This window comes from Symphodus melops (genome assembly GCF_947650265.1).
Source record: "Symphodus melops genome assembly, chromosome: 18".
NCBI lineage: Eukaryota > Metazoa > Chordata > Actinopteri > Labriformes > Labridae > Symphodus > Symphodus melops.
In genome coordinates, this window is record NC_136708.1 from 13,288,967 (window position 1) to 13,309,548 (window position 20,582).

The 20,582-nt window shown below is 39.4% G+C and overlaps 2 protein-coding genes across 6 annotated transcripts in view; one reads left to right on the forward strand and one right to left on the reverse strand.

Moving 5' to 3' along the window:
- The window catches only part of elmo1 (engulfment and cell motility 1 (ced-12 homolog, C. elegans)), a 97,676-nt gene that overhangs the window by 30,286 nt on the left and 46,808 nt on the right, over positions 1 to 20,582 (forward strand). For 2 of the 5 annotated variants that reach the window (XM_079368578.1, XM_079368579.1), the window contains exons 2-14: positions 3,355 to 3,515; positions 10,309 to 10,349; positions 10,473 to 10,545; positions 10,651 to 10,701; positions 10,843 to 11,012; positions 14,015 to 14,050; positions 15,820 to 15,919; positions 16,395 to 16,546; positions 16,696 to 16,774; positions 17,819 to 17,860; positions 18,177 to 18,227; positions 18,693 to 18,815; positions 19,485 to 19,613. In XM_079368578.1, coding sequence (XP_079224704.1) covers positions 3,438 to 3,515; positions 10,309 to 10,349; positions 10,473 to 10,545; positions 10,651 to 10,701; positions 10,843 to 11,012; positions 14,015 to 14,050; positions 15,820 to 15,919; positions 16,395 to 16,546; positions 16,696 to 16,774; positions 17,819 to 17,860; positions 18,177 to 18,227; positions 18,693 to 18,815; positions 19,485 to 19,613 — 1,125 coding nt within the window. In that variant the 5' untranslated portion in view covers positions 3,355 to 3,437. The remainder of the gene's footprint in view (positions 1 to 3,354; positions 3,516 to 10,308; positions 10,350 to 10,472; positions 10,546 to 10,650; positions 10,702 to 10,842; positions 11,013 to 14,014; positions 14,051 to 15,819; positions 15,920 to 16,394; positions 16,547 to 16,695; positions 16,775 to 17,818; positions 17,861 to 18,176; positions 18,228 to 18,692; positions 18,816 to 19,484; positions 19,614 to 20,582) is intronic. The other 3 variants (XM_079368580.1, XM_079368581.1, XM_079368582.1) reach the window with 3 other exon arrangements.
- Positions 1 to 20,582, reverse strand: part of cd164l2 (CD164 sialomucin-like 2) — a 102,379-nt gene that overhangs the window by 2,688 nt on the left and 79,109 nt on the right. The gene's annotated exons all lie outside the window — the stretch shown is intronic.

Sequence of the window (20,582 nt, forward strand, 5' to 3'; positions counted from 1 at the left end):
AGATAAACTGTCTCCTATGCACCATTATTGTGTCTGAAGTTTTTAGCTGGAATGTACACAATGACCAGGTCAAGGAGGAAATCTTGGCCCACATACTCAATATTGATTGAACGCAAGTTTGGAAAAAACATGCCAAAGGCTTGATTGTCATCAGATAGCTGGGGGAGGGGGAGGAAAAGTCACGTGGTTAAAGTTATAACTATTCAACCTGAGGGGAATTAAACTGTACCAAGTTTAATTCACACTACCGACAGTCGATGTGGAGACATTTCACTTTTGAACAATAGACGGACAGTTCAGCAGACGTATCCCTTAAAGGTCCCACATTCTGATTTTTCTGTTTTGCTCTTTAGTGTGTTTTCCAGATGTCTTGTACATGTTTAAGGAACATCTATGTGCAAAAATTCAAAGTCTGCGCCAACGCGACTTCTCTTACTTCCTGTTAGCAGTAGCAATAGCCGCATAAAACGCTTGGTCCCTAGTCACAAACCCATGCTGTCACTGATCCAAGCCCATTGGCTCGTTGTAGGACCTTTAAACTGCATTCCTATTGCTTCGCTAAAACATCTCAACTCTCAAGTTCATCCTCTGAAGTTGCAGCTGTTAAGCTTCCATTGTCAGCCAGTGTCTTCAGCCAGTGTTTAGAAGGATGCTAATCTGTGAAAACACGACTGACATTTTATCATGTGTTCAATAAAACAGCATCACTGCAGAAGGGATGCAGAAAGATACTCAGCTACAGGGGAAAGTCTCACAGAAAGTATTTAACATGTGTTACAAAACCGCTCTAATCTTCAGTGAACACACTCCCTCAGATTTCAGTGAGTGAATCATGTTTGGGATAGTTGTGACAAACGTGACTTGAGTATGACACGCACTTCGGAAAGTAAGAAAGAAGTATCCACATCTCGAGCTATTGATGCACGGCTGCCATGGCAACAGGCCCTTGAATAAAGGCTATGTGGATCATTAAGGGGTGACTCACACACAACGCCAGGCCAGTCTTATTTAATAAACTGTCTTTAAGCTACTACACGCTCATCGAACACGCACTCTTTTAGCACATCATTTGTGTCTGTGTTTTATCACTCACTATTATGCCTCCACAGATAGGGAATATATCAACACTCAGACTACTGTTCTCCATAGTTTCTCCCAGGAATGAATCTGAGCCCGTCTTTATGCATTATGTATCGATATAAAAAATGTAAACAGGCTGCTGTACCCGCTACTGGGATGATCTGAGCTTTCTAGACAGGGTGCATTATTGATGCCTTCCTCTCTTGGTTTTTGAGATATCGATTGTACATTTTCCTCTCGATAACTGAGCAGTGACAGGTTTTATTAGAACCCCTGCAGTGCAAACACGCGAGTTGCTTTACCCAGCTTCCCCTCTGTGTTGTTTGGAGACGCTCTGATTTGGCTGTTTTTCAACCAGGCTGCTAACAGGCTTATTTTAGAAAGTAACAGTATTTCAAGTCAATCAGGCTGTTCCTCTGTCAGAAATCTTGCACAGGGAAAGAAAACAGGGAGGAGACCCCCAGGACCGTGTGTCTGATATTTAGATTGTGTGAAAAAATATTGTTGGCATATTGTTACATGTATTAACCAAGGTACAGTGGAGTTAAAGTACAGATTCAGCTTGTGTGTTGACCAGAAAAAGACTGATAACATGAGTTATCTCAAGACTGGGATCTTGGCACAGATGAAGACATCTGATCTGGATTTTATTATACCAAGGAAGATACAGATTTGTTACCGGACTAGTTGGATATAAAATAAATAATATAGAATTGGAAGTTTGATATAAAATAAATTCTGATTTATTGACACAATCATTAATAAACATTAAGGAATAGTAAACAACTGCTGGTATATAAATCTGTCCTGTGCATTTCAAAGCTGAAATCATAACTACCATGCCTAACTTAAATGTTATCAAAGGCTTGCTTTCTGAAGCTGCAGTCAAAATGATTAAAAGGCCTCTCAAACATCACTCTTGTAGTCATTGGGAGATTTATTTGTGTTGTTGTTTTTATAGACTGAACAAAGGCAAGGCCCCCTTCTAAACAGAGACTCTTTTAAAAACCATTACAACTTTCCTATTTGCTCACCTGCTGTGACTTCATTAGCAGTTTAACTTTGGAATTCAACTGTAAGTGCCCCAACGGCAAGCCCTAATGTGTGTCGTGTCAGCAGCTGCAAATTAAATGAGTTTGCTGCTACAAAAAAGTAATTTCATAGGACAAATACAAATATATCTATGCATCTGATTAAAAAGAGTTGGAGCAATGTGTTCGCCAATCGTAAAATAAAATAGTTGAAATGATTCCAGAAAATAATGTGAAGTTCCATACTGCATACTTTTGTCTTGTTTGGACTCATTGCCTCTTGACCTTTATACTTTGCATGAAATGAATGTACCGTAAATTCCGGACTATAAGCCGCTACTTTTTTCTCACACTTCGAGCACTGCGGCTTCTACTCCGGTGCGGCTAATGCATGGATTTTTTTATGGGGGACAATGAGCTTCTGCCGCAAAAACATTTGACTTCGTCACGTCGGATCTTAATATCAGTCATTTTGCGCTTCATGCACGCACCCTCATGATGGAAAACACACGGAGAAATACATATGATGCAGCTTTCAAGTTAAAGGCGATCGACCTGGCTGTCAAAGAAGCTAACAGAGCTGCTGCACGTTAAGATTACACTGACAGCGACAACAGAGACTGAGGAAGTGAGTAATGAAGTCATTCTGAGGCAGTGAATGGATGGACTTTTTCTTGTGAAATATATTACGGTCATCTTTTTCATCAGCCGTGTTACAGACACCGTCGGCTAGGCTTCGTATTGTAACGGTTCATGTTGTAAAGTCAGTAGTTGATAATGTGTTCATAATTCCGATTATGTGGAGAGTCAGTGAATGCACCAGCGAGAACGTGTTGAGTGGCTGTATGAGAGAACGCTGGGGGAGAGAGTTGGATTGTTACGGCAAGTTATGTGTTGCTCTCTGCTGTAAACGGCGTGGTCATTAAGTTATTATTTGAACGCTCTCGTCGTCCTTTAACGTCCGTACGGACGCTACAGTATTTGCGGACGTTACCGGTAGCCTACGTCTGTGTAAATAGCTCTTGTTATAGCGTGGACACCTGCGGCTTATAATCAAGTGCGGCTTATATATGTACAAATACATTTATTTACTTATTTTTAGCCGGCGCGGCTTATATCCAGGTGCGCTCAATAGTACGGAATTTACGGTATTTGTTGGAGCTGTTTCATACAAATACAAAGGTTGTGTGCAAATATTCTGTTCTTGACCAGTCTGCCCTTTTTTCTTTCTTTTCTCTTCCAGGATTGAATGAGATTTCCCAAATACCAGTGACAGAGGTGTGAGGCAGTGTCACCTGGACCAGACACACCCCCCCCCTGTCAGCCATGCCACCTCCGGCAGACATCGTAAAGGTGGCCATTGAGTGGCCGGGGGCCTTCCCCAAGCTCATGGAGATAGACCAGGTGGGTGTTCTTGGTTGATAAATGCACATATTTTCAAAGCTCAGTGCACTTTACAATAGAGAAAGTAGGAAACCCCAGTATGTGAGTAGTCTGTTAGATGCTCACCTGGCAGGTTTAAAAGCATGAACACAATGTAGTTTGTTTAAGCACAGCGTGTGTTGTGTATGTGTTGAAATAAATTTTGCGTGTGTTTTAATTTGATTCGGAAATGATGCACCTTTGCATTACTTCCAACAGTTATACTAATTACCTTTAAAGATGCTCCTTAATTAATGACATATTGAAAGCAACACAGCCACAGTGTAGACATGATTTTAAAGACATTGCACTCTAAGCATTAATGGAAGCTAGATAATTAATGGCCTTAACCATACAGCATAATGGTGAATGATATTTCCTTAATACAATTCATTGTTTATTTTCAGGCAAGTATTTAATGTAGATCCATCACATAAAACAGATATATAGTGTGTCTGGGTTAATGTCATGGTAGTTAGGCATTTGTTTTAATAGTCTAGTTAAGGAGCTTTCATATACACTGATTAAAAGGGCTGCCAATAAAATGAAACATGAATAATGATTGGTATATACCGTATCCAGATCAAAGTTTTATTCAAAATAAATTGTCCTTTAGTAGAAGGACTGTTACATGAGCCTGTGCTTGTAATGCACTTTTCTAGTCTTTTGTGTACTCAAAGCACTTTTTAAACCACAGGTCACACTTTCAGTCATTCACACCACATTCTCGCACTGAGGCTGCTGTGTAAGGTTTCCACCAGTGTTAATCCATTATACAATCAGGGGAGCAATTAGGGGTTAAGTGTCTTGCCCAAGGACGCAGGTGGTGGAAGGGGATTTCGAAGTTCGTTTCCAGCTCTGCAAACTAATAAATCTTTGATTAAAAAAATAAATAAATAAAATACACTTTGCAAACTGCATCAACAGCAGCTTTAAAGAAACTGTGTACTCACCATCATACAGCTTAAATATCATCCACTGTTAAATGCCAGAGTGAAGGTCAGAGGTCATCAGGGTGTAACACATAAATTACATGCTTATTAAATAATTAGTATAATAAATGACCCTCTCATTTTGCGGGGATTACATGTTTACTGTTGCACACTGTATGTGTGTGTGAGTCATGTTTGGGCTTATAGTTACAAAAGACATGAGTCACTGTGGCAACTCTTCTTAATGAATGAGGTAGTGAATGAACTGTGAAGTATATGCACTTTGGTATAGATTTAAGGTTGTATTTTATGTATTTAATCCCTTTTTTATCAGCATAAAAACTTTTGCACTTTCTTAAAGCCTCTTCCTCTTCCTCTTCCTCTGCTGCTCTTTAATTCTTTTATCTCTGCCTGTCATCTCTCTTGTTCATCCTATCTGTTGCCTCCTCCTGCTTATCCATCTTTTCTTTCTCTCCCCCTCCTCACTCCTCCTCCCATTCTTTTGTTGCCGCTGTGAACACTTTTTCTTTTTTCTCCTCCTTCTCCCTCTGAATCTCCTCTGTACAATAGTCTCTGCAGCAGCATATGGCTGTCTGAGTCATGCCATGGGGAGTGGGCTTCTGCTTTCTTAAGACTCTGTAAAAGCGCATTTTTAATGTGTACTTGTTTGTTTATGTGGGTACAATTCTGCATAAGTGAAATTGTGTGTGGGTGTGTTTGTGTGGCAACATGCATGCTTGAAGTTGTTACTCTTCACACGTGTGTGTGTGTGTGCCTCGACAGCTCTATTTTTATGTGTTTCCTTTTGTATGGAGATTAATGCACATTTCCTCTTATTTCTGTGTGTATGTGTTTGCTTCTCTGCAGTGTGAATAAAAAAAAAAAAGTGTTCAGGTACATCTCCATCGCTCCAAATACCTTAATGCCCCAAAGGCACAAAAACCATTCATTTGTCTTGGAGCGCCAGGGAATTGGTACAAGTGCAGATAATTGTCAGAATTGTTTTATTGTTATTGTTTGTCAGAGAAGCAATATAGAACATGTCTCTGCAAATAGAAAATACAAAAATGAGCCACTAAAATCCATATTCAACAGAAGAGAAAAACCGGCTGTGGTGATCCGTCTCAAGGCAGCTTCCGGGAGGATCTATAGCAAATGATTTATGAATGTTGAACGTCTTTGATTTTAAAATGATGGACTTCAAAGCTACAGTATGTTAAAACGGTGCACTGCTGGGCACAGAAATATCAATGTGATGCCTGACAAAGTACCATGACCAACACAGATCATTTTCTTTAAATCTGTACTCAGTGGATTTTTCATTTATTGCACATGAGAAAGCTGAAAACACAGCACAGCCTTTTTTTTTTTTTAAAACATGACGATTTTATTAACCTAAGATGTTTGGAAAAATGTGGTTATTTTCACATTCAGAACATTGTGATGAATGCGAGTCAAAACAGTCACTCTCTTTTTAGCTCTGTTTTGATCTATTATAGCTCTCAAGGGGAAATAGGTTTGTGTCCTTGTGGAAATGCTCTGCCACATCATCCAGCTGGTCTTTAACCTTTTGTGTCTGCGTTTTGTTGTCGTGCAGGCAGGCACGGGTTAGGAATGCATAGGCCCTTGGGCACAACATCTTGGAGGCCCCATCCCTCCACTACACACACACACACACACACACACACACAGACACACACACACACACACACACACACACACACACACACACACACACACACACACACACACACACACACACACACACTGTACCGTGAAAACATCTGAAGTTAACTCAGTATTTACAAACAAATTTGCCAATGTAGGGAGCACAAATTAATCTTATCTTATAATATAGTAATCTTATTTTATCTTGTTGTCATTCAGAATGTGATCAACAATCTGAATGACAACAATTAGAGATAAGATTCATTTCTAGTATTTCAGCACGCACGTGTAGACAGTGTATTATTAGTTTACCGTAAATTCCGTACTATTGAGCGCACCTGGATATAAGCCGCACCGGCTAAAAATAAGTAAATAAATGTATTTGTACATATATAAGCCGCACTTGATTATAAGCCGCAGGTGTCCACGCTATAACAAGAGCTATTTACACAGACGTAGGCTACCGGTAACATCCGCAAATACTCTCCCCCAGCGTTCTCTCATACAGCCACTCAACACGTTCTCGCTGGTGCATTCACTGACTCTCCACATAATCGGAATTATGAACACATTATCAACTACTGACTTTACAACATGAACCGTTACAATACGAAGCCTAGCCGACGGTGTCTGTAACACGGCTGATGAAAAAGATGACCGTAATATATTTCACAAGAAAAAGTCCATCCATTCACTGCCTCAGAATGACTTCACTACTCACTTCCTCAGTCTCTGTTGTCGCTGTCAGTGTCATCTTAACGTGCAGCAGCTCTGTTAGCTTCTTTGACAGCCAGGTCGATCGCCTTTAACTTGAAAGCTGCATCATATGTATTTCTCCGTGTGTTTTCCATCATGAGGGTGCGTGCATGAAGCGCAAAATGACTGATATTAAGATCCGACGTGACGAAGTCAAATGTTTTTGCGGCAGAAGCTCATTGTCCCCCATAAAAAATCCATGCATTAGCCGCACCGGAGTAGAAGCCGCAGTGCTCGAAGTGTGAGAAAAAAGTAGCGGCTTATAGTCCGGAATTTACGGTACTTTTTAAAAGAAGACAGAAAAGACTGAATGATACATGTGGTGGTGATCTGCAGACCCCACAGAGGTCGGAAGCCCCGTTGGCACTGCACCAATTGTTGCAAAAGTAAAAACAGCAGCTGGTGAATTTCTTTCTTACTGCACCTGTGTTTAATGCCTAAATGAATGGCCTTGGAAAGAAATTAAATGGAGTTCTTTTCCTCCTGAATTAAAAGAGAGTGTTGAGTCGGAAAGCTGGCACTCCAAAGCTGATTATGTGCAGCACTCCTTAATGGACCATAGTGGGAAAGTTTAGATAATAGTGAGAAATACAGCAGGTTTTAGAACATTTAGAACAACAAATTTTAACAAAAATAAGAAACAACATGCAGATGAGGAGGAGAGAAGTTTTGCAAAGGGGTCACTTAGTAATAATAATCTAAATATTATTGTATAGGTATTGTAGCAAGATGAAATATATTTGAGCGAAACATAAACAAGCTGAAGAAAACTCTGTGTCGCCCCATATGAACACAATGCTGAGATCAAACAGGCCCAGAGGGAGTTTGACTTTTGTCATTACTTACCAAAATATTTAGTTAAGGTAAATTTGATTTGTCCTAATGTATGTTTAAAATGTTGCATATTATACAATTAACTGCTATAAAAATAAGTATGGTAATTGAGAAAAAGCACATGTATAAAATGAGTGTCACTCAATAAAAATATCAAAGTAATCAGTAATGCAGAAATTAGTCAGTGGAAGACTTTTTCTTTGTGCACTTCTAATTATCATTATTTATTTTTTTACAGTTCTTTTTATGAAAAATGACTTAAATATGTTGCTCATAGAATCTATTATACAATTTTAATATCATGTATAACATATTCATGCTGTACTTTAATATTAAAACAGTTCAGAAGGGGAAAAGCTTTGATCATGTATGAGGAAAAAATCGCTCCAAGCAAGTGTGCTTTAATGTCTTTTAAATGTGACTAACCTTTGCAATTTCTGCAATGGTTTAGCCCATTAATAGTTTGTTCATAAAGTAAAGAAGACTGATCATTTACTGTGTAAACCTCATGTTCTTGCACGTGAGAAAGATCTTCGTTACATTTCTTTCATTTCATTTTTTGTCACAGCAAGTTTATTTATAAGTCACCATTCATACATTGAGCTTTCAAATGCTGTATAAAGTTAAAACAGAAAATTATTAACATCAAGAGCATTAAAGAGTTGTGACATAAAGGAGTGATATCTACTGAGTTAAATCGTAAAATATAACGGCTCTGTCGAATGTTTGAATGTGGAGTGCAGTACCCATTTTAAACACCAGGTGTCAAAGTGACATGTTGATCTTTAAAGATACAAAACATGAGAATGTACAACCAATAAACAAATAGATTAATGGTGATAAAACTAGGTTGCTTACCCTTCACTTTTTATTAATGTCTCGTCACTTTTTCTTAGTTTGCAATAATTTCAACAAGAAATGACCGATACATGCTTTTTTTAGAATCACAGATACCTTTCTGTGGAGTATTTGTGGAGGACTTTTGTGTTTTATTTGTACGAGTGTTTGTTCCTCATAGTCTGCACACAAACAGTCTTCTATTTGTCCCCTCATGTGTGTTCATGCAGGTTTCCTCCAAACTCTCTCCCTGTCTCTTATCACCCCCACCCTCCATGTTTGCTGTTGTTTTCCCTTCATCTTATTCAATTTGCTTATTCCTCACTTTTGATCCTCTGTTCTATCTTTTGTTCACGTAACAGCCGCCCCTCTCCTTCTGTCGCCTCTCTGCCTTTCTTTCTTTGCCTGTCATATATGCCCACAATCCTGCCTCCATTATCTTCTCTCTGTAATTCCTCAGCACTTCAGCTCCTCTCTGCCTCTCTTATAAAAGACAATCTCCTCATCCACAGCACTCCATACATTGTTATTCTGCACAGACCCTTGGTAAATGGATGTGTGTGTGTGTGTGTGTGTACTTGTGCACGTTTGTTCCCAGAATCATAGCTTTATGATTTGAGAAGACAATGATTGGCACTGCATGGACAGAAGACACGTAGTGCACTCTTGACATCGGCTGATAAACCACAAAATAATCAACCACATGAAGAATAAATATTAGCGTGTGTTTGTATGCATTCGGTACGTGTTACTGGCTGGCACAGGTGAAAAGCTTCAATGAAAATTCAAAAACATTACTTTTACAAATTATCAGTGTTAAAATAAACCTCCCAAGAAATTTTAAGAAAGCAAGACGAGCCCCAGAACGACGACCAATTTCATGTGTTGTTCAATTCAGTCCCAAATTTAATGTTCTTGACAGCAAGAATAAGCGAAGCACGTTTTAAAAAAAACCCACATCACAGAAGAACCATTTAAATAACATTTTAGCATTTGATATAAACATGAACAGAGGCACTTTGATGAATAGACCATGGTACTGATTCGAGAAGGAGAGTAATTATACTGTATGCACATCATCAGGGAGGTGCAGATGAATACTCTTAATACTGAATTTGATTTGCTATTGATACAATATAAGTAGCTGTGTAGTAATTGCAGTGGTTATGTAAATCCTTCCTCATGTCCATTTGTTCCTGCACAAACATCAAACTTTTCTTAAAAATAATCAGTCCTACCCGAGGTTAATCAAGAGAAGAAATAAAATAATCAACCGATAAGTTTTTTTTTAGATATAAAATGTATCAGTCATGAAAAATCAGTCCTGCAGGAAATGAGGGGAAAAAAGCTGTTTCTGTGAGTTTATCAGTTCATCTGATCTACCCCATGGCAGCAGTTTCAGTTATATAATAGCTACAATATAGAAATAATCACTCTTGTTACTCATTATGATCATCAACAAGGGGCATCAGTATCAATTTCAGTTTGTTTCACAATGAAAAACTCGTCACAAGAGCTTCATTTATTGTTTGAAAGTTACATTTTTGATCCTACTGGTATACCAGTTCTCGTTACTGGAAGCAGTTTGAAAGTCACAAAGCAATAATGAATGACACCCCATAACAGATATGGTCATTGATCTTACATCAGTGTGACGTTCAGACTCCAGAAAAGCAGCCTCTCCGTCCTGTCGACTGAGGACTCAGTCTTTGCCTGATCTCTAAATCTAGTCTTGTCTTTCTCTACAGAAAAAGCCTCTCTCAGCCATCATTAAGGAAGTGTGCGAAGGGTGAGTCTGCATTGTCCCTTTTAATGGTTAATGACTATAAAAATACACATAAATCCTACATGCCACTTTGAATGTCTATAATGTTTTTTGTTTATGTTTTTCTCTCGATCTTTTTGCTTTCAGGTGGTCATTAGGGAACCATGAAAACTTTGCTTTGCAGGTTGCTGACGCGACAAATTTCTACATCACAGAAAAGGTTTGTTTACCTTATTTTTATCCTGGCTGCAGCATACTGTACAAGGTCAAAATGTGTCTCCAGGTACTAACTAACGTCAGCTTTTATTTTGGAAAATCTCTACAGAATCGCAATGACATAAAGAATGGCTCCATCCTGCGCTTAACCACCTCCCCTGTAAGTTTAAAATCTCTGCAAAATGTCATTTACAAGTTCATAAAAACTCAGATCCACAGTGATAACTTTTTCCTTTTTATAAGACCTTTTATTTAAGCCTGTTCTATACGTTCAACGTGTTTGTGTCACTTTGATCTCTAGTACCAGACTGCAGTCCAGCTGCATGAGAGGATCCAGTCAACCAGCATGGATGCCAAGCTCGAGGGTCTGAAGGACCTGGCCAATGCATCCCGGGACATCACCTTTGCCCAAGAGTTCATCAACCTGGATGGCATTTCGCTTCTCACTCAGATGGTGGAGAGTGGCACAGAGTAAGTCCTTCTGTTGAGCTCACTTTTTGTCATTTAAGTTGTAAATGTAAAACTTGTAACTAATATGATTCCGAGATCAAGTTACAAATCTTTTTTTTTCATCCCTGGTGATGTCGGATTTAATTGAATTTCTTTCTCTCAGAAGTCTGAGAGCAAATCTCAGAGGGTCCATAAAGTTGTACTGTGGATTCTGATTGGCTGCTTTAAAGCAGCTAGTTGACCTGCTCTATTCTTGTTTTTACTCAACGTATGCTTTTACATCAGGGATACAGTCTGCACACTAAACTTAAATTTCTATATAATGCATACTTTCGAATGGGATACTGCCTCTGCTACACTGTCAATATCAGCCCATCTTGCTTGATTATTATTATTAGCACACAAAGTCACTCAGGTGGCTAATTAAAAGATTTGTCCTGCCTGTACTAAAAAGAAAGCTGCTGCCCTGATTTTATCTTCAGCTCAGCCATAAACCCCCCTCACACTATGACTGTGTCGACTGAGTGTGTTACTGCTGAGGGAGAGAAGAAGTGGCCTGTTAAAAACATGCCCAGGAGCTCATGTTCACCTTTGTTGCACATTAAAAAGATAAAACACACAAAAGAAAAAACTGAGAAGAAAGCTGTGCCTTGCTTTCTGACTGTTCAGCAAAACCAAAAAGTCAGTGTGTGTGTGTGTGTGTGTGTGTGTGAGTGTCTGTGAACGTGTGTCAGTGAGGGCCCTGGAGACCGTCTCAAACTGAAGGTTAAAGCGAGGACCTTTTTACGCTGAGGTGGAATTTCTCAGCCGTGATACCAGTGAGAGGTGTGCTTTTCTGTCTGTCTGTGTGTGTAGCATATTTTGTGTGTGTGTGTGTGTGCGAGACTTCAGTCACTGTACAAACCCAAAGGAAAAGTACAGCAGGAGTAGAAACATGCCTACAGATATACGGTTTAAACTGGCAGGGAGGGCACTCTGGTTCTTGGCTTCACGGTGCTCTCATTAGTCATGCTTTTGAACAGGAGAGAATGGATGGATTGAAGAAAATAAGCCAGGTCCAAACACACATTCATGTTTTGAAGGCATGATGAAATGAGGTAAATGATGCTCTTCCTACAGCACAGTAAAAATCAGGACCCTTTCACATTCCTTATTGTTCTGCTTGTATAAAGGGTCACACTCCGGTCAGCTACTTAATACCTCCTTCTCAGCAGAAGCCACGTAATGATCTCCTATTTCTGTGTGCGAGGCAGCAGCAACACTTGCATTACACTCACTTTCATAGCTTGACAGGAAATCATTGACCCCCACCCACCCCGACACACACACTTTTTCTTGTTACATATATTGTTAAAATAGCAATAGCAAATATTTGACTCTGCTTAAAGAAACCCTCACTGTAGCAGCATCACTGATGTCCACTCTACTCTGCCTGTGGCTCCTTCATTTAATATATTTCTATGTAAATTACCATCACATCAAGTGTTCAGTTCTGGAGAGTTTAAAAGTGGCATCTGTAAGCCATAGAGAGAGAGAGAGAGAGAGAGAGAGAGAGAGAGAGAGAGCTGCATTTCCATCTCAAGAGAAGGAGCTTATGAAACGCACACAGATAGGTATCAGTGTCTAACACACACACACAAACCCACACTCGTGCTCATTAGTGCGCCTGCCAACCGATTTGGTGAACTGTAATTATTCAAGAGGCTCAGTGTTGGAAAACTCTTGAGGACAGAGCGGTGCTGTGATCTAAAGCTTCTGCCAGAGACACTATATTGTATTCATGTGAAAATCAGTTGGCCAGCTGCTGCTGCTGCTGCTGCTGCTGCTGCTGTTGTTGTTGCTGTTGTTCCCCATGTGAGCTCCAGCAGATGTAAAGCAGACATCGCCCTCTACTGGCTAAAATATCAAACCAGTTATGTGTGCTATGCTTAGAAGCAGTGGGCGTTCAGAATGTACAGTGCAACCTTAACCAGTCTGTTTAAGGTGTTTTTACTTATTTCAAGTTGAATAGGGATTATGGATTTTGTTTTAAAGGGTTAGTTTCCCCTCAATAAACTTCCCTGTAAGGAGAGCAAGCAACAGACACTTTTTGAAAATTCATCGACAACTCAAATCTGAAAGATTCAGTGGAGCTGTTCTTGATCTGACTGGCATTTTTATTCTATATTTTACTCTTCAGTTTAATGATCCCTTATAGAGACATAAACAACACAAACTCAGTGTTACAAAGTCAGACCTAATGGGGACTATTAGCTTCCAATGAGAAACCAGAGAAACAACAGTGTTTTGCCCATTCTGATTTGAATTGTCCGTTTCCAGTATCCATGTGCTTTATAAGGTCAAAGAGAGAAACTTATTTCTCGTCCATTAAAACTATTTCTTTATCTTTATCCAGCTGTTTTCCAAGGATGGACTCTGGTTTATATCATTCTCTTTTATTTCCTTTTTTTTTTGCAAGCAGCGAACTTTATTTTACACAGGTACTGTAACTGGGTTTTTTGACATTATGTTTTTATTAAAGAAATGATCCCAGTGTGTTGTATGAAGCATATGGAGTAACAGGTACTCTGATTCTGAGAATACACACTGTTAGCGCTTCAGTGACATTTTTAAACTCAGATTATTTTAATTTTTCATACCATTATGAAATAATAATTTGCAATTTTGATTTGTGTTCATTGTCATCTCTACTAAAGTTTGCTCATTGACAGGAGGGTTTGCAGCAATTTGCCTTTTACTATTTCTAATTGCCACTTTGTAAATGTCTGAATAGCTTTACTAGTTTAGAATGAATCAGTGCTTCTAAGTAATGTTGTGTGAAATGTGATTTCTTTTTTCTTTAATCTGAATTTAAACAATAAAAACAAGGTTCCTGATGTTTAATGTATTTAACGTACTGTACTTCTTCCTTCAGGGACTTTTGAGCAGTAACCCATGACCAGGTTGTCATGTGTGTTGGAAAAATGAAAGATGTTGCTTTTTGTGTTCCACTTTTGACACCAAAGTTTCTCAAATCTTTGCAGGCGTTATCAGAAACTACAGAAGATTATGAAGCCCTGGTAAGCTCCTCCCCTTTCCCCATCAGCTGGGTAATCTCATTGGCTCTGTGTTCTTGCTAACCCGCTGGCCAAGTCTGCATGATTAAGACCTCATGGGGAAATTAGTTCAACACAGCCGTATACCAGCTTTTACACTGAAATAATGTGCATGGGGTTTCGTTTAACAGACTCAAACAACTTTTCTGTCCTTCACACTCTGAAAGAAAGCCAAGATTGAATTTTTAAAAACAAAATAAGTAATCTATAAAAACCTTTACCTGAATTGAATCTTCGCTTTCTTAACATAAGGGTGCTGATCACGGTGAGGGACGTAACCAGTGGACTCCCTTTGATTCACTGGTTAAGCTTCTTTTCCTTCATTTGCAGTCTTCTTAAACAGAGGAACACCGTTATCCATCAACCAAGTCTCCTTTACTCTGTCTGCTGTAAATATTCTTGACTCTGTTTTCTTCATATCCATGCAGCATTATTCTGCTGTCACTCATCATAATTCCAATGTCAATCTGCTGAAGCTTTAAGTCCATTTGACGGTTTGCAAATCAGCTTCCACGCAGCAACATTTAAAGGATTTGAGTACCCAAACTGTCCTGTCTCATCATTTGCTTTCCTAACTATGTGACAAACACCACGTACTGTATGTAAACACATTTTAACATTCATTATGAAATCTGAAATTGCATCAGCAGATCCCAACTTAGATTTGAAGATTAGATTTTGCATCTTGGTCTTTCAGCATATTGGTCTAATTTCTTTTTACAAATCTTTTTTTTTTTTTAACCAAACAGTATTTTTGCTTTGGAAAGTCTGTTTGTTCTCGCAGTTATTCTCTTGGGATGACAGCATCCTTCCGTGAGCAGGGCAATCTTTCTTCCCACACTACAAGGCAGGTTCACTCTACTTTAAGAAAAGGATGGCTCCATGTGTGTGTGTGTATATATATATATATATACACGCACACACACGCACACTCACACACACACTCACACACACACACACACACACGCACAGTATATGCATGCATAAAATGATGACAGGCTGGGTTGGTTGTAGTGTCAGTCTCGAGCAATAGAGGTCAGTATTGCAAATCTATAAAGCGTCTAAAGGCTTAAAGTTGTAACACACTTTGCTTGCAAACAGCTTATTTCTTCAAGTTGTTTCAGAGTTAAAGATTCTAAGAAATAATAATTAGAGTTAGGGGGTTGACATGCATAAATGGGCCTCTGTACATGCAACATCACCGTTAGGCCATCAGAGCCCCAAAACTAAAACCAAAACGTGAATTATTTTTAATAGGATTCTTATTTAGTACTTCCATCAGTGTCAGTATGTTGGATTTAACAAATGTTAAATGTGTTTCCTGCTTTGGCCTCCCGTGACTGCAATGTTCTTTACTTTTCCTGATGTTTATGTAACTGCATGACTTCATTTTAATGTAGTTTTCTGGTCCTGATTTAACTCCACTCTGTGCTGCCCAGCTCCTGCTGGCCTACTGATGGCCCCCAGCTGCTTCTCTACAGCTCATCTTTCTGCGCTGCATCGCAAACCTCTTTTCCAATTTCTGTGTCTGTTTTCTCCCTTCTTCAGCAAGCCTGGTCGCAGCATTAAACTTATTTTCTTTTGTCCCCTTGTCTCCTTTCCATTCCTGCTGACCACTCATTCCTCTCCTAAATCCAAGCCAAGCCCGGGCTTTCAGTTACATGTACTGGTCCAAACCATCTGCTGGAGACAAGTTTCCTATTGTATATGTGTCTGTGTGTGTCATTTTGTAGTTTTGGAGACCTGCTGTCCTTCACTCTGACAGCCTTTGTGGAGCTGATGGACCACGGCATCGTCTCCTGGGATACATTCTCTGTGGCGTTCATCAAGAAGGTCAGACAACAAAATGTGTCCCATTACAGGGCACGGATTTAAGAAGGACTTTATACTGCTTTATACTTTTATACACAAGATATTTGATGGAAAAGTTTTAATATAAACACAGTAAAATAAATAATACCATCGTAATGTTTGTCTTTATAATACACAAAACACACAAAAAACATTATATTCAAAAGGCCTGATATTCAAGTGAAAACGCATAAAAAGAATAACAAGCCTGAAAGACAGAGATCAATTGCAGGGTAAAAAGTGACATATGAAACACAGTTTAGAAGTTGGTAACATGGGGAGGGAGGTAGTTGCTCTCACAAATTAAGTAACTGAAAGTGCAGACTTTCCCCTTGCCACATAGGGAACGTTCTTTTGTTGTATTTAATTTTTTTAAGTATTCCCACATCTTCTTAGTGATGATTTAGTGTTTCCTGCAGGTCCCTTTCATGTCTTTCCTGTTCTGTCCCTGCTGCAGATTGCCAGCTTTGTGAACAAGTCAGCCTTGGACACAGCTGTGCTGCAGCGTTCCCTCGCCATCCTGGAGTCCATGGTGCTCAACAGTCAGGATCTGTACCACAAGGTGGCGCAAGAGATCACAATTGGACAGCTCATCCCACATCTTCAGGGGTATGTGAACCAGCACACTGCAAGAATCATGCTGACTTGCCTTTGAAACAATCAATTTCTTTTCTTTTTTTTCACGTGATAGCTGCAAACTTTGGCACTAATAAACTGTAAAATATATTCATGTTTGTTATTTTTCACCCCAATTTCAGAACTGATCAAGACATCCAGACCTACACTATTGCCGTTATCAATGCTCTCTTCCTCAAAGCTCCAGAAGAAAAGAGACAGGTGAGGGGCACAGCACTTTCACAAGGACTGCATATATTGTATCATTTTTCATATTTGTGATTTTCTACATGGGATATCTCTGTTTATATATATATATATATATATGGTATCACTGTACAGTATGTTTGTATTGTGTGCTTTCTGTGCCTTTTGTTATGAATGCTTCTCGAGCAAATCCTTTCAGTAAAATCCAGGAGAATAATGTTGATTTAAACCCAACAAACATCCTCATTCGCCACTCCCCATACTATCACTCCAACCCTCTCTGCAGAAGTGACTTTTTTTTCTTTCTTTTTTTTATACAACAACTCACGCCTTCCCTCATCTCTCTTTACTTTTCTCTCCAACGACTATGCCACACTCGGCCCTGCAACCAATGGGGCAGCACCATAGGGTCCAGAGATGTGCGGTGACATTAACTATGAATCATGCGAACCCACAGATTTTTCTCAGATGCAGCATGCTTAGTGGGGGATACAGATTGCAGCACAGTCAGAGGTTGCAGAACTTTTTGAAGGATCCAAAGGGTCTTCTATGAATCAGATTGAAGTTGTTGGTTGCCAGCAATTTAAAGTAACTTTATACATACACATTTCATGTTATATGTGACTAATTTCTTCTTTTACTAAGATGCAGACAGTTTAATTTGCGCAGAGACAGTTTTTATGATATCAAGTTAAAGGGACAGCATCTGTTGATAAAACCAGGTTCTTTTATATGCCGACGACACACTTTAATACATGCAGGAGTCTAATAATGCCGTGTCTCTAAAGGACACTTAACTGTGCATGTGTTTGTGTTTCTGTGATGGTGGTGAGGACTCGACCATCAGTAAAGCTATTATTAGGATCCCCCAGTCTCCTACCATTCTGCTGAGTCCATTACCTTCCCCCTTTTTCTTCCTCCACAAGCTGCACCACTGACAAAAAAAAAATAATTCTTTTTTTCCCCCCACATCCACATCCACATCAACATCCACTCGCTCACTCACCTCTCTGTCTCTCTGTCTCTGACTTTGTCTCCTCACTGCACACGATATGGTAGTTTGATGAGCACATTGTGGACATCCTAAATTGTCCCCTGACAGTAAGTGCACCCTTGATTTAGCACACTTTGTAGTTTGCACTGTAGACGAGTCAGTAAGTGCATTTAGTATTAACTTTTTTAAGATTCTTTTTTGATCGCTTTTTGTTTTGTTTTTTTCCCGGCCTAGCACTGCTTTCTTTGCAGTAGCATTTTTTCCCCTCTTTCATTTTTCATAAATAATTATAGCATAAGGAACCTTGAAAGTATTTTAGTGATCAATTGTGTCTCATCTCCATCTTTCTAACCCTCTTTCTATTATTATTTCTGTCTTTCTCTATCTCTCTGTTCCTCTCTTCTTTTGTTTCTCCCTCTGTAGGAGATGGCCCATATTCTTGCCCAGAAACAGCTGCGTTCCATCATCCTCAGTGTAAGTCTAACAATGCCCCTCTTGTCATTTCTGTGTCTCCTCCTCTCTATTTTTATCTTTGCTCAGGTTTAGGTCCCTTTCACCAGAGTGATAAGAAATGAAAATGGCACCTGACACTTCTGCCTCTGTATCACATCACTGCTTATTATCTACTGTACTTACTTTCTCACACATGTGCTCCTTTCTGTCTTTCACTTTCTCTCTTGTCAAATAAAATGCGGCTTCTCCTGTTCCATCATCTGCCTTATTCTCTCTAATCCTTATCATTCTCTCCCAAATCCTCTTATCTCTTATCTTGCGCCGTATTTCTCTAAAATCCCCGTCTCACCCGTCTCTCCTCCGAAACCTTGTCATTTCTCTCCTTCACCTTCTTCTTTCAAATCTTAACACCTCCACTCCCTTCTCTGTCTTACTCTTTTCTCCCTTGCTCCTTTACATTGTCTGTTTGTCCTTCACATTGTACAGAATGTCATCCGGAGCCCCACACCCATCAATGATGAGATGGCCCACCAGCTGTACGTGCTGCAGGTTCTCACCTTCAACCTGCTGGAGGACCGCATGATGACCAAGATGGATCCCCAGGACCAGGTGGGGGGGCTGTGAATGATGCAGTGTGAAAGGTTGTGGTGAAAAATAGAGGAATGGATGAAGGAATTAAAAAAAAAAAAAAAAACAATTTAGAATAAATAAAAGTACTTTGGCTTTGTTTTATTTAGAGATACATATATTCAATAAAGTGAAAGTCAGTGTTTTTTGTTCACTTTTATCAAGTGACTTGAATCCTTCAGAAGGCATTGAATGTGACAATGGATGTTAAAACCAAAAAAATGAGCCCTTTTTGGGGCAGCTGTAGCTTGGTTTTTAGGGACTCTTTTATTCACCAGCTCTTGGACAGTTTGAAGGTATAAAAAAACAAACCTTTTCAAGTAATAAAACAGTTGAGATAAATAACTCAAGGCCAGATTTTATCACAATACACCCAGACAGCAGAGATAAAACTGAAGAAGTTGAATAATAAATGAAATAAAAGACAGATGGATTTGAGATCGGTACGTTAATATTCCTGTGTGTGTGTGTGTGTGTGTGTGTGTGTGTGTGTGTGTGTGTGTGTGTGTGTGTGTGTGTGTGTGTGTGTGTGTGTGTGTGTGTGTGTGTGTGTGTGTGTGTGTGTGTGTGTGTGTGTGTGTGTGTGTGTGTGTGTGTGTGTGTGTGTGTGTGTGTGTGTGTGTGTGTGTGTGTGTGTGTGTGTGTGTTCAGGCTCAGAGGGACATAATATTTGAGCTGCGGCGAATCGCCTTCGATGTGGAGTGTGACCCGAACAACAGCGGCAGCATCGAGAAACGCAAGTCCATGTACACGCGCGACTACAAGAAGCTCGGATTCATTGTAAGTTGGGAAGATGTTTGACGGACATACGATAAGACGCCAGTCCTTTTCTCTGAGTGTGTCTTGATGCGTGTGTGATTGAAAAGAGCAGGATAATAAGATTTAAATTCACAAACATCATTCATACTAACTCACAACAATTCTGACACGAGTCACAGTAGAAAGGGTGCGTTTTGTCATGCAGTATGTGTTGCTCCAAAATAAGCCTACCAAGCTACTTAACTTAGCTTCTAAAATATCTCTTCAAAATGAAAATAAAGCTACGACAGAATGGGATGGACTTTTAAACTGTATGAAAATCCATTGGCTTTGGAGTTTTTATTCAAGTCAGCCCTGTTTTCTTTCTCACACATCCTTTTCTTCTGTATTTCCTCCTTTTTGATTTTTAATCTCCTCTCACTCACACTTTCCTAAAATGCGTTATTTCACTACAGTTTTCTCATTCCTTTATCTCCCTACCAATTAGCATTGCTTTTTTTTTTTTTTTAAACATTGCATATGCATGTTTGTGTTTGTGTGTGCCTTTGTGTTGTAAGCAGTAATCTAACTATAGCACAAGAACTTGAACTAACCCCTCTGTGCCTAGTCATAAGCCCTGAGCTGTTACGGGCTCTTCACCCCCTCTGCAGTGTGCTCACTGAAGATAAGGACAAATGGGCTGCCTTGTCTCTGCTACTGTGGTGAAAGTCCACCTTAAAATCCATAGTCGGCTTTTTACATAATAAACATCTTGCACACACACGCATATTCAAAAGCAGGCTACAGAGACGTTTACACAAACCTTACCTCTCTAGGAGGACATTGTCGCTGCCTGAATAATTTGTTTTCCGTCTAATACCCTCAAGAGATTTTTGCACATGTTGTAATATTTTTCACACTTCATGAGGGTGTTTTTTTTTTGTTTTTTTAAGATATGCATGTGCCTGGGTGTTTTAAGTCTTTGAGTCTGCTTCCTGTCAGGCAGATTTA